The sequence below is a fragment of the Zerene cesonia genome, chromosome 15 (assembly GCF_012273895.1).
Source record: "Zerene cesonia ecotype Mississippi chromosome 15, Zerene_cesonia_1.1, whole genome shotgun sequence".
NCBI lineage: Eukaryota > Metazoa > Arthropoda > Insecta > Lepidoptera > Pieridae > Zerene > Zerene cesonia.
In genome coordinates this window covers 9429429-9444136 of record NC_052116.1, presented here as the reverse complement: position 1 = coordinate 9444136, position 14708 = coordinate 9429429, and the positions used below count along the sequence as shown (strand labels likewise).

The window sequence follows — 14708 nt, the reverse complement described above, 5'->3', positions numbered from 1 at the left end:
AGTGCTTGAAAGTCAAATTAACCAATGTACCTAATGGGTTTGTAGTATTAAGATAATATTTATTATTTCGTGATATGTGCAGAGTCACAAATACCTATATGTATATATTTGACCATGTTTTAATCAGCTTATGCAAGTACAAACGTCCATTTTATACAAGAAATAAATTATTGAATATTGTGTTTTGTTATTTTTTTCTGTGTTCCTAATTAGGTATATTTCCTCAGAGTTGAATGAATCTTTTATACTAAAAAATTGTCTTTATCGTGAAGATGCTTTTCAAAATAATGGGAATGATTTCACATGCAAAATTTCATAAATAAACAAACGAAAATTTAGAATTCCATTTAATTGCACATTAATGTACATTTCTAATTCATAAAAATTTTACATTAGAGTAAAAGGTATGCATGTTCAATGATAAAACATTAATTCCACTTATTATTACAAATCATACTATATACTTATAAAAAAATAAATCGAATTTCCCTATTTACATTCAGAACAATGACATTTAATCTTTTGACAATAAAAAACTTAATATTTAGAAATGAAATAATACAAATTTAAAGTATTGTATCGAGAAAATTCAAAATATAATAAAAATTTACACCAGCATTCATTCATAAAATTCAAATAACATATATTTAATTGTTTCATTAATTACACTTACACCTATGATATACATTATCACATAAGAGTCCATGTCTCACATAAAACTTATGATATATTATATATTCTTAAATACTGTATCACTTTAGCTGCAACTTGCAACTAACAAGTTACTCCTAGGTTTTCTTCCAGGAGTAATACATTTCCAGGGGTTTGTTTACCTGTAAATTAAATAATAGTAAATTTTTTGGTATCTTTGTAGTATCAAATGCATTAACCTCAGAAACAACTGAACCAATTTAGTATAAATAAATGTTACAATAACATACTTTCCAGTATTTATCATTGATCTGCCTCAAAGTCTGTGAGCCAGCGAGAGGCACAAACTGTCCTGGTGACGGGGCCACGTAGATGCAGAAGTTTAGCAGCCGGTAAGCTTCCGGCAATTCAGCATCTAGGTCCAGGGTGAGACGCATGGCTAGGTATTTGCTCAGATGATCCACTATAAAAGAAATTAGACTTAAGACAAATTTAACACAATATCATCATGTTAAAGCTGTAATATAAGCAGGAATCTAAATAAATTTGCTTATATATTAGGGTACATTGTTATCACATTCTGGCTGTTGCCCATAAACATTGATATGTTTCTAAGGGAAGAATATTAACTGGATCAGTTGGTTTAGTCTTTTATTTACCTCCATAGCAAGTTTTGATGGTATTTCACAGATTACAAAAATTACAGTATTTACATTTGTTAGAAACAAATATTTATGAAATGATTTAAGGATGAACAGAACCCTTACCAGATGCATTAGCAGTAGTCTTCAAGTATCGTACAGAGCTGTCTCTCAGGGCCCGCATCAGCTGATTATCTCCGGTCATCTCTGTAGGGTGCGGTTTGAACACCAGTTCAATTTCATTGGGATTCAGAACTTCCCCCTCACCTTCTGTATCCATGGAGTTCTCACCTTCAGTTCTAGAATAAAATGTTGTAGAAATAATTAATTTACAGTCTCTTAGGGTTCTATATAAAATTAAGAGCTTGCTTTCAAGTTTAGTGTGTTGATCCAGGGTTACAATAAGTACTTGTCCTCGTTCAAGATGGGGCTTGAATGGTGAAACATTGGGAATGCAGTCAAGAAGTTTTGAAGTTATATTATAACAAACATGTAAAAAATCAAATCTTTCCTTATGCGACTATATATAGTGGGCTACTAATTTATAGTTAATTGTTAATGTTTCAGATAAACAGGGAGTTATGCTTTTATGTGTATCCAATTAAAATACAAACAGATAGTTTAATGCTTTGCAAGCAGATAGTAGATTTTATAGTAGAAATTAATATCAACAAAATTTGATTTTGTTTATATCTAACTGGACTTTAATAAGAAATTGAATCTTATTACAATGAAATAGTACCAGATATTAAAGAAAGTAACTATTATTTTCACTTTACTGATTGCAAAAAGTCTAATTGCTGATACATCAAACAGATTGTATTCACATCTTATTGTTATCCTTAAAAACATTTAAAATTCAATATGTACTATACTGTATCCCATGAAGAAATTCTAAATATCCTAACATCTCACAGGATCATTTACATAATTTAACAAAATTACTCTCAAGTTTGATATATAGTATTAATAGCGGCTCACACTGACTCAGCTAGCCTCATTTTCTTTCTAATTTAGGCAGAGAAAATCCAATAAATAAAAAAATCATGAAAACATTGTACATATTACAATATTAATGATAATATTGACATCTCTATACATACAGCTCACTTGAAATATAGAAAAAAGATAGTCTGGGTGAAATGTTACAAACCTGCCATCACTAGATTCACTTTCCTCACTTCTTTCTGAAGTCAAAACTGATTTGGCCCGCTTGGTTGTACTTGTGTTTTTTGACACAGAACTCAAATTGGAAGGCACTGGGGAAGGTGTGCTTCGTACAGATGCGGGATTTGATGTTGACTGACCGGGAGGTGTCGGGTTCCCAGTAGATGCTGAGCCCTCCCTGTTCGTTGATGTACTGCCGTTCTGAGCAGTGTCAACATTGCCATTTGAATTTGATGCGTTGCTATTATTGTTGCTGTTCTCTTCTTGATTCTTTCTTGACCTTTGAGGCCTATTCTGTGACTGTAACTTTATGCCCTCTGTGATAGAATTTACCAAGGAGGCCTGAGAGTGAGACATATTTATTTTAGCTAGCACACGCTCCTGGTGAGCCTCATATTCATCTCTGCTAGGATAAATTTTTGATATGAGCAGATCGAAGTTTGGATCTGGTCTAAGAGAACGTTTTGATACCAATTTCTTTCGACAAGTCGGACATTCTTTGTTGCCAGACCGCAAAGCGGTTATGATACAATCAGAACAAAACCTGTGAAGGCATTCCTTTGTGGTCATCGTCTTTTTCAGCATATCCAAACAAATTGGACACATCAATTCGCTATGCAAACTACGCGGGGATACTGCGATCTCTGTTGCGTCCGTGATTACTTCCTGAGGCGTTCGGTGAAGTTCGTAAAGGGAAAGTTCCCATGTTTTGTTCTGTGAGGGCTCCGTTGAAGACATTATTACCCTTTATTTATGTCAACAAACATTAAAAACAATGATTCAAAATATTGATTGATATGACAACTCAGGCAAATACCGCTTCCGCCATTTTCTTTTATTGGGGGTTTTGTCATAGAAATGTCAGTGAGAACAGTCAAAACATATACTTTTAAAGATAATTTCTTGATGTTATAATACAAGGTTTTTTGATAATTGTGTATTGACTATTAATATAACCAAATACCTGAATAGTACAGTATTATATTATCTGTATCTGAATTAATAAATATTATTTTATTAATCGACTCGAGAGCTTTTAAACATAGAACAGCATTGTCCTTAAAAAGTAAGGAAATAGCGTATGATAAGTTAATCAATTTATTAGTTTGAATTGAATATCATAATATATTCTAACACTTCGAGTTTCTGTTAATAATTGGTGTCATTGTATAGGTAAAAAAATGAAAAATATTTTCTTGATTATTAGAAATTATATTTATTACCACTTAAAATGCATACGTGATGCATCACATTTTTTTTAATCAATTTACTTCCCAGAATTGATTGCGTATATAGGACTGGATCCTTGTTGAACAGGGACTAAAATTTGGTTACTGCTTTGATTGGGTTGATTTTGATTGTTTACAGGCAGTATGTAAACACTGCCCTGATTACCACCCTGTTGTGCCTGCTGTGACGGTTGCGCGACAAGAATCGTTCGTCCGTTTTGTTGCTGGGACTGTTGAGGTACAAGGATTGTTTGTTGACCTGGCTGTATCTGTTGTGAGGGTTGCTGCACAAGAATTGTCTGACCATTGGGTTGAACTTGTTGCATATAAATCGTTTGCGGTTGCGATTGTTGACCCTGAATGATTTGGGGACGGTTTGGTTGTTGACTAACCACAATCTGCTGTTGACCTGACTGTTGAGGGACCAGCACCGTTTGCTGGTTCGGTTGTTGTGCCACTAATACAGTCTGTTGATTGGGCTGAGATGGTTGTTGCACCAATACTTGATTCGGCTGTTGCTGGATAAGCACTTGCTGGCCATTGGGTTGTGTTGTCAGAATCATGGTCGGCTGCGATGTCGGCCGCTGGATTAAGATTTGCTGCGGTTGGTTCGGTTGAGATACAATGAACGTTTGTTGTTGAGCTGGATTTTTGACTAAGATTGGCTGTCCAGACTGGCTAACATATTGAATAGTCTGTTGATTCGGTTGACTGACATAGATCGGTTGTTGATTTTGCTGATTCACATATGAGGCCTGTTGATTCGGCTGGCTTACATATACTTGTTGCTGGTTAGGTTGACTTACGTAAGACGATTGCTGTGACGGCTGACTTACATATGCTTGTTGGCTAGGTTGGTTGATAAAGGCTTGCTGTTGAGGTTGGCCACCCTGATTTTGGCTTTGTTGCTCTTGTGTATTCTGCTGGCTTGGTTGCTGGTTCACAATGACATTTTGTTGTGTTTGCGCCTGGCTTGGATTGCTGTTCGCATTCCCGTTACTTTGACCAGCTGGGGAAGGCCCCGTGTCAGTGCTGCGCTGTTCTAACAAGGCTGGTCCTTGGCCATTGGACTTGCTACCTTTCTGTGAGTTTTGGAGGTTCTTAAACGTATCAGCTGGGATAAATACTCCGGATACAATGTCTTTGCCCCCATCAATGACTGGCGCGGATGTAGCAAGTGCTACAAGCAAAGCCGAAGATACTGCTATCTGCAAATGGAAAAGGAAATAATAAAGCAAACGTTATCGTACTGACAAGTTAGTTTTAATTTTTAGTTTTATAGCATTGAAATGCTTTATAAATGAGAAATTTTGAAAGAATAGAAGAAATTTGATCACGAGGTAGGATCAAATTTTTTCTATTCTTTCAAAATTTCTCATTGACAAGTTAGTTTTTATTATTCACATACAAAAATAGGAAATAAAATAAAGATTTGCTATTTTTAAACAACAATTCGATATGAATCTTACCAAAACTGCTCTAGCCATGTTATCGCTGTGAAATCACTTTGTCTTGTGAAAAATTATCTCTAATCTCATCAATATATAGTAAATGATTTTGAGCATCATGTCATCAGTTAATTGTTAATGGATTTAATTAACTATCATTATTAATGTATTTTTGTGGTTTCTTAGAGACACTCGTTTTTTAATTGTCGATCCATTAAGGGTTATCGTTACTGTATTAGGGAACCCCACGGAGATTTTATATCGGTATATCATTAAAAATGAAATGTTTCTTAATTAAATGTTGTATCACATTTTATGTGTATTATTGAGAACATATAATGCACCGTGTAAAATTTAATTGAAACTTTGAATTACAGCGATCCCCTTTCAGATTGTGATTGTAACATGAATAAATACCTAGGTATAGGCTGATTTACTGGGAGGATATGAGATGTTATAAATGATAAAATAATAAATAAATATTGAACTCAAGATTTGACACGGACAGCACTTTATTCTTATTTTAAATCCTATCCTACTACTATATACTATATCCTATCCTACTAATATTATAAATGCGAAAACTACTGAACCGATTGCAATGAAATTTGGTACCTAGACAGTTGGACTACTGGAATAACATGTAGGCTACTTTTTATCCCAATATTCCTTTAGGATGCGGACTTACGCGGGTGAAACCGCGGGGCGCAGGTAGTATTTATATAATTTCGGGGCTAAACTGCTTTGGAAGTAAAGGAAAAAGCAAACATTTAATAAAAATTAGAACTGGCCACGCGGAATCAGACAATTAATTAAACTAACTAACTAATTTTAATGTCGATATTTATAGACGCGCTTAAGAAATCAATAAGTTTGCCATTATTCCAGTCCAATCAAATATTAATTCAACAAGATGGTTCTTCAACACAAAACTGTAATTGATAAATCAATTTGGACATAATTTTGTTGCATTATAATTATGGTCTAGTGCCGTGGTCAGCTAGATCACCTATCTCACACCATTGGGGTTTTTGTATGCTACCATGTAAATGGTCAAAGCTATAGAGGAACGATACTATCGAGGGTTTAAAATCATTGCTAGAAAACATTTTGATTGGAGATTCACCATAATCGGCCTCCTGTCTCCTCTCAAATACAAAAAATGCTGAAGCTTTCTGCATTTTACGTTTCAGAACGTTTTAGACTAACATTAAACGCAAGCGACGCCGCGAGTCATAGCAGTTTAGCTATATATATGTTAGCAAGTTTTATAGGAATATAAATGATATCTGAAAATTAAGTTAATTTATTTTTATTGTATATATATCTAATGAATATTCCTGTATCTATAAATACTAGAAGTATTTCTTTATTAAAAATAGTATCACCTATGATTTTTTGTTTGGCAAAATCATCTAACACAAATTTTGCGCACTTAAAATGAGTGTTCGATATTTCGATTTTGCTTGGGGCTTTAAAAAAATCCTGAAAAATGTCTCACGTAATTTATGGACGCCCCCTTACTTGCATCAAATCTGCGTAAAATATAACATATAAACCAACTTAACACCACATAGTTTAAAACAAAGTCGCTTTCTCTGTCCCTATGTATGCTTGAATCTTTACAACTACGCAACGGATTTTAATGATTTTCTTTTTATAAGTAGAATGATTCAAGAAGGTTTATATGTATAATAACTACAAGCTACTTTGAATTTAACGTGTGCGAAGCCGCGGACAAAAGCTAGTCTAGTATATACTCTATCAATTATTTTTTCTAGATTGCATTAACTATCCACTAATCCTTGAAAGTTTTAGTTTCACAGATTTTCCATGCTCCTCTCCTATTTTCGTATCTACCACTGTGCCCCGAGATTTCGAACACGTCTTAGACGGTATCATATAGCCTAGTCTTGCTATTTAACATTGAAATAAATTGTCAAACCTAACCAGTAGGTCTTGTGATACAAGATAGTTAAGGACTTTATAATTATTGTTTTCTTTTCCACTATTTAAACGCAAATGAATATTAATAATCAATCGTTGCAAAGAGTTCCCGCCGGCGGTAAAGTCGCTGCAAGTTTTGTATTGTGTATAATCTTTCCCCCTCATCTATATTTCTTGCTGAGAATATGGACATATGGAGCTATTATATATGCACCCCGATCATATACTTAACGAGAGATATTTCTAAGATTGGAGTAAAAAGTAAAAACTGCAAGGAAAATGGTCATAAGCTATGATTTATATACGGTTAATTATAGAATGTATGGTAAAAACATTTTCATTTTTGAGGTATCACATTACTCTAATATATAATTATTAGGTTAAGTTATAAGGTGTGTTATTGAACTAGAGGTGTGCTATTTGATAAAGCGGGTAAAGTTGCTGTTGTTGGTGTTGTTTAAGGACAAAAAGGTAAGTCATGAATTATTATTACTTTTTGTTTAATTGAGAGAATTGTTACAATTATATGCGTAGAAAAGTTAAAGCCTGTGGTAGTTAAATCTGAATATAGTGAATAAGTTTGATATCTAAGTGGTTAGTGATAGTTTCGAAATAAACATGTTGTGAGTCAATAATTGTTAATAATTGTGTTTTATTATATCACGAAATTATACATATAATTATGTTGTTTAGGAAATTAACTTTCACGTTCCTGCTAAGAGCAAAATCTATGTCGTAATTAAAGAACCTTAATTTTATACTATACTATATATAACATAACAAAAATATAACAGTTTAATGATATGGGGTTTTGATGAACAAATTAAGTTTAGTTAAATGGAGTCAAATAATATATAATATGTAGTATATGTATAAAATCTGTACCTACATTACATACAGTCCCAACTTTTGATAAGTTTTTCTTTACTTAGAACTACACCTAATAAGGGGATATAAAAAATATATAAAATTGCATTGTGATCATAATTTTAATTTTTGATTTCATCATCATCATCTCGAAAAATCTAAATAGTAATATTATATGAAAATGGTACGTATATCATATTGTTACATGGCAACACTGACATATACATAGATTATACACTTATATACTGACATATACGTCAAAAAGAGACGGGGCATATTAATTTACAAAATTAAATAGGCTTCACTCAAAATGGATTTATTTAAACACAGTTATATAATTGAAGTTCACATACCAAACTTGATTGGTTAGAGCCACTAATCACTGCATGGTATTTGGTTCATAAACCATGTGCTGTTAACATCTTCCAGCTAAGAGATTACTCAATTACAATTTCGTTATGCATCTAGTTAAGAATTCTTAATATTGAGAGAATTCATGAACAAGGATTGAATAAGCAGTTATGAATTTACACTTATTTAAATAAGAGTCCAAATTCATCATATTTCTTTCGTCTGTGGTATATATTATTTAAGGGTCATGTACATATCTAAACTTGAAATAATTTTTGAAATAGGGTTTAGTAGTTCTTCAGATTAACGCGTTTAAACATACAAACTCGTAAGTTTTACATTAGCATAGATTACTATAGTATGCATATGTTATATGAGTGGTCATATCATAATAATAAATAAAGAATCATTCACGGCTTATACAAAATCACAAGTGCTCAGGCGACACGGCACATTAACTTTCTCTGCTAACTCATTTTAGCTAATTAGTAATTACTTCATTAGCCAGCAGTGCCTCATATTATATCGCATAATGGGTCCTTTTATTACATTATGAAGCTCTTATGTATATAGTTTATTTAATATTTTACTTGTTCAAATGATCATTGGTTATCCTCCGATTGGCAAAAGAGGGATCACGGCGTCATTTCTAGTATTGTCTTATCTATGACTAGCTTTTTTAGGCCGCGGCTTCGCCCGCGTAGAATTCGCTTATATCGCGCGACATGGTAAGGAGTATTTTCTTCGCATTAAAAAGTATGGTTTGTTCTTTTCCACGTTTAGCTCCACCTTCATATCAAGTTTCATCAAAATCGGTTTGACGATCGAACTTTCATACAAACTTTCATCCCCTCTTCCAACCCTTTCTACCCTTTTTTCGCGATAAAAAGTATCCTATGTCCTTTCCCAAGTTCAGTTCTATCATCATACCAAATTTTATCAAAATCGGTTCAGTGGTTTAGGCGTGAAAGCGTAACAGACAGACAGACAGACAGAGTTACTTTCGCATTTATAATATTAGTAGGGATAGGGATTATAATAGGTACGTAGTACGTCTAAGTATGACTTTATAACTCGCTTTTATTATCTTCACTAGTATGTTGGATGTACCGACTCCTTTACTTACCAAGGATCGGGGAAAATAAAACAATTTCATCAGTTTATTTTACTATCCTGATTAGTTTTTTTATTTTTTTGATTATTAGTATCGCCATGATTGAATAATTTTCTTACGTATATTCTTATTGAGATAATAATTTAGATAATTCTTTCATTCAAGCGTGGTTATTAGTTTTTTAATTGCCTTTTAACCTTATAAATGTTTCTTTCCTTTCTTGTTTTCTTTCATCTCCATTTGTTGACCATCCTCATTTATATGTGTGGATTAGTGTATTGTCTTGAAATTATTTATGTTAAATTCAATTTTGATCATTTAATTTAAAGCATATAAATGCAGATTATTTAAATTAATATGAAATAAACAAACAAGTAACAGTGAATATCTTTAATAGAGAGTAGAAACTACTTCGGTGTTTATCTAGATAGCTTTGAGCAACAGGAGGTGTTGAATTTATTAGATTTAAAAACTAATCTTTTATTAAAACGAGTTGCTACTTACGAGTATAATAAACTAGCTGTGCCCCGCGGTTTCACCCACATAGTGCATGATGTTGTACAGCCTACAGCCTTAATCAATAAATATCCTAGTCTATTCAATACATAAATAGTTTTTCAATTGAAACCAGTACTTCCTGTGATTAGCGCATTCAAAAAAACAGGGAGACTCTTCAGCTTTAAATTATTAGTATAGATAGGTATAGATAGTAAAATTATCGTACTTACAAATTTGTCATGCCGTGGTATTTGTAACTAAGCTCCAAAACGGATGGACCGATTCTTATAAAATTTTGTGTGCATATCAGCTAGGTCTGAGAATCGGCTAACAACTATTTTGTATACCTCTAAATGATAATGGTAAGGGAGAACAACATTTGCCGGATATGTTTATAAAAATATATATTAATTAACAGGTAAGAGGTAAAGGTAAGTATATAAAAAATAAAAGCAACTTCCGTCTTGTCTTTTTTTTGTAATTGTCTTTGTTATTGTGTATGTTGTTTGGTTGCAGTAAATCATTTGTATTATTATATAATTATTATTATTAAACAAATTGAAACAGTAATTTATTCTACAATTTTAATAAAAACATATGTACACATACGAATGTATCCTCTAGTATGTTTGTGAAATATATAGATAAAGAATGAATCCCAAATATGTTGCTAAGCGTGAAACTCGAGAACGGCTCTACAAATTATGCTATTTTTAACCCTTTTTGTTGAGGCGCAAAGAAGGTTTTTATAAGAAAAAAAATTGGGTGCATCTGGGGCGGATAGCTAGTTAAAATAGATTTATACGTAATTGTGAAATTGGTAAATAACATTATTGCGAGATAGATTCCTGCGAGATTGTAGTCTGTCAAAAATCAATTTAATACATTAAATTGCAAATATTACGGATCACATACAGTTAAATGATAAAGTGACGGTTTTTACAATCTTACCGCGACATCACAAAGAAAATCTAACACCAGCATAGCAGAAGAACAGACAAGTGCAATGGATAATCGGTTTAAGTTCACGGCAGGTGTCTGACCGGTAATCGATGTTGCAGGTAGTAATTTGAACTGATTTTATTCATTTTCATTAAATTCCCATTCGTCCATTTTCAGCCATCTTAGTTTTCGTGCGTCTTTATATTTTGGGTTTGAAATTTATCATTTGTAAACGTATATAAAAGCAGTGATGGCTCAGTGGTGAGGAACTCAAACTTCAAAATCGATAAGTTGGGGTTCGAGACCGGGCGAGCGTGCAGGAAACATATTGATTTTTCAATTTATCTGCACATGTGGATAACATCACCACTGCTCGAAACGGTGAAGGAAAACATCGTGAGGAACCGGCATGTCTAAGAATAAAAAATTCGACGATATGTGACATCTGCCAACCCGCACTTGGCCAGCGTGGTGGATTATGGCCTATCTTTCTTAAAATCAAACACATGAAAACGCTGTCTTACCGACGAGCAACAATAAGTTTTTCATATCAATTAAATTAAGTACAAAATTAAAGAAATGAATAATATAACTGAGAGATTTTTCAATTAATAACTACAACATTCTGCGCGCATAACTCCTAGCCACTTAATGCGGGATCCAGCGCCCCCGCCGCGTCGAACCTTGGTGCATGTACACAATGGCGCCAATAGCGAAGCGAATAACGAACACACAAGTGTAAACAGTGCAGTCGCTATTGCAGTTTTTTTGTGTCTATGATATGAGCTGGTGGTTGCCTCGGTAAGTGATCACAACTGCCCATGAACATTGGAGGTAGGGCCTCTGCAAATGCGCTACCATTTGTGCCCTTAACGTCTAATCCTTTACCCCTTAAAAGTATTAGGGTAAAGGATAAAGAAATGATTGATGAACGGGAATAAAGAATTGGACTGGGAAGGGTGAGGAAAAGGATATGAGCCTTCGTTTCCTCCACTCACCGAACGAAACGCAATTGCATGCTACTATTTCACGTCAATCTTCTGTGGGTGTGTGGTACCTTCCCCGGCGCGAATTGGCCCAATTCGTACCAAAGCGTGCTCGACTCCACACTCAAGAGCATCGTAGCACATTACTACAGATAACATAATACTAATTGTATTATGCTATTCGCCTTAAGATTCGCATATTTGTGTTAAGACCGGATGGTACGTTACCACAGGGAAGACGAATGTGTAACACAAGTTCGCTTCATCATTCGCATACGAACGTTTCGTCGAACGCATCGTTAACACGAATGTGTCCATGCAACATTAAAACTTACTATTAATTTTCATTTATCTGTTTTATATTGAATAGCATAATCAGTAGCAAGGAGGTGTTATTTTTTATGTCATCGCCGGCAATGGAGCTGTTGGGTCGCCTGATGGTAAGCGTTACCACCGCCCATGAACATTTGGAGAGGCGAAAAGGTCGATTGCAGACATTACGCCTCTACAAATGGATTGCCGACTATAAATTGGAAAGGGTTATGTTAACGGAAATTCCATGTAAATTGTATTTAAAATGTATTTATTGGGACATAGAACAGTTAGAGCTAGGAAAGGATTATGTATAGAGGTGAGGACAGTTAACCAAGTGTATTTTAATAGGGTTCGAAAAGCTGTAAATTGAGTATGGTTAGATTGAGTTGCTGACGGTATCTTTAATGACTCACTTATACTTAATATATAAAAGAAAGATATGCTTTAGAATTTGTAGGTAATTATGATATGAATGAGTACTATGTAATATGAGTATATGTGTATGTGTAATATGAGTGTGTGAGATTAAAAATAGATCGATTAAAGGGTGAAATACTGAGGGTAGAGTTATCTCTTCCACTTCGATTAGCAATGTCAATACTCGAATATCATAAAACCGCTTTGGGCTTATAACATTGTTACACGTGTATCCTACAATTTTCATTTTAGTAGTACTTTTGGTGTGTTTAAAAACATGTAATACATCTTTTTGAAAGAACACGCGTATAATAAGTCCTCATTCCTGTATAGCTGAGGTTTATTCCCGATTATGATTGAATTTTGAAACTTTCATTATTTCGATAAGTCGGGGATGACCGGGGATGACCAGACCGAATGATGGAAATAAAATGATTTTTCAATTTATCTGCGCATGTGTATAACATCACCACTGCTCACACGGTGAAGGAAAACATCATCAGGAATCCGGTAGGTCCAAGAACTCAAAAAAAAAGTTCGACGATCCGCACTTGGCCAGCGTGGTGGATTTGGACCTGAACCCACACAGGAGGCCTATGTCCCAGCATATATCGGCTGATGATGATGATAATGACTTTATTTACGTTTATTTTACGAATGTGTATATCTTAACTTTACTGTGCCAGATAAGTAATTTTATTACTGGATCATAATTCAGAATCACCTAGGATACAAACAGAACTAAATTATCAATAGATTTAAATGCAAGTTTTCTGCATTTATTAGTACATGTCCACTCCCTCTTGTAAAGTCTAAAACCATAACTTTAGTATTTTCTATTTCCACGAATAGAAAGCTTTAAATTAAAATTAAAAGGAACATGAAACAGTGAGATAAATATCACGACAGCTGTTAATTAATTATTCATAAATCATAATCATGCAATAATTTGATTTAATTAGAATTTATTATAACTGCACTTATAAAACTCGACATGACGGCCATAGTATAATTATGCTCATAAAAACCTACTTTGGTATTGCAATATATTTTTAGAGTTAAACAGACAGAGGATAGGTATGAAGTTTAATATTTGATTTTAACCCAAATTCTTACGAATTAACCTAATAATGCAAATATATATTAAACCGACTTAAAAAAAGGAGGAGGTTATCAATTCGTCTGTATTTTTTTGATAACCTCAAAATTTAAAGGGTGAATCGATTTTGATGATTATATATGGTAAGGGCTGGGTGATACGCTATACACCAAGATTTCTCAATTAATTTTGACTTAAAGCTTTTTATTTGTGCAATCGACCCATACGCCGACTAATCGTTAGTCATGTTGTTGACCTACTGTTTGAATTTACGAAGTCAATTGCGTACATTATCACTTACATGAATTATAAGAAAAATAAATAACATTACTGGGCTATGTTTCAATTGAATTCTCCTTCACATATGTTTCTTCTGTGCGTGTTTGTCACTGACCAACTTTTATCAAATTGTGTGTGTGATTTACAAATCGAATGTGAGGGAAGCCGCGATAAAAACTAGTCTTTGTTAAATTAGATGAAAACATTAACATACTTATATTAACACTAGCTGCACACCCCGGCTCCGCCCGGGTATACATTTGTCGTAATTGAAATAATATGAACTATCCTATCTCTCAAGTTGGATCGAACTGCACATGGTGTGCGAATTTTATTATAATCGGTTAAGTGGTTTAGGAGTCCATTGAGGACAAACATTGTGACACGAGATTTATATATATTAAGATTGTGATAATTCATTTCATCTATTTAGTAAATTACGTGATTGGAAAAGTAACTGAACAAAACAATATCACATGTTTAATTGTAATAAGACTCCTTTTTCGAACCGCCATAATGACAGATGTCAGTTTAATTTGACATTCATATTTGGCGCCGATAAAAAAAAAGAACGGCTTCATACCAGCCGTTGAAAATGAAAATAATATGATTGATTCTAGTTTACACATTATAGATAATGGGCTCAGTGTGGCCAGTGATTTTTTAATGGCCATTGAAAGTAATCTGTATGTAAATCCGGTGTTAACGGTAGATTGACAGGAATGTGTGGGTGCGTCGGGACACTAATAACTAACTA

The 14708-nt window shown here is 33.6% G+C and overlaps 2 protein-coding genes across 2 annotated transcripts; both read right to left on the bottom strand.

The window, feature by feature from the left end:
• Nucleotides 1–332: 332 nt before the first annotated feature.
• Nucleotides 333–3307, bottom strand: LOC119832160 (E3 ubiquitin-protein ligase RING1). Its single transcript, XM_038355771.1, has 4 exons — nt 2446–3307; nt 1419–1591; nt 942–1114; nt 333–833 (listed from the first exon to the last, which is right to left on the bottom strand). Exons 1-4 carry the CDS (start codon nt 3195–3197, stop codon nt 789–791), a joined length of 1143 nt encoding a protein of 380 aa, XP_038211699.1. The 5' UTR covers nt 3198–3307; the 3' UTR covers nt 333–788.
• Nucleotides 3308–3726: 419 nt separating this feature from the next.
• On the bottom strand, nt 3727–5175 carry LOC119832526 (transcription factor SPT20 homolog). Its single transcript, XM_038356186.1, has 2 exons — nt 5158–5175; nt 3727–4896 (listed from the first exon to the last, which is right to left on the bottom strand). Exons 1-2 carry the CDS (start codon nt 5173–5175, stop codon nt 3727–3729), a joined length of 1188 nt encoding a protein of 395 aa, XP_038212114.1.
• Between the last annotated feature and the right edge of the window lie 9533 nt (nt 5176–14708).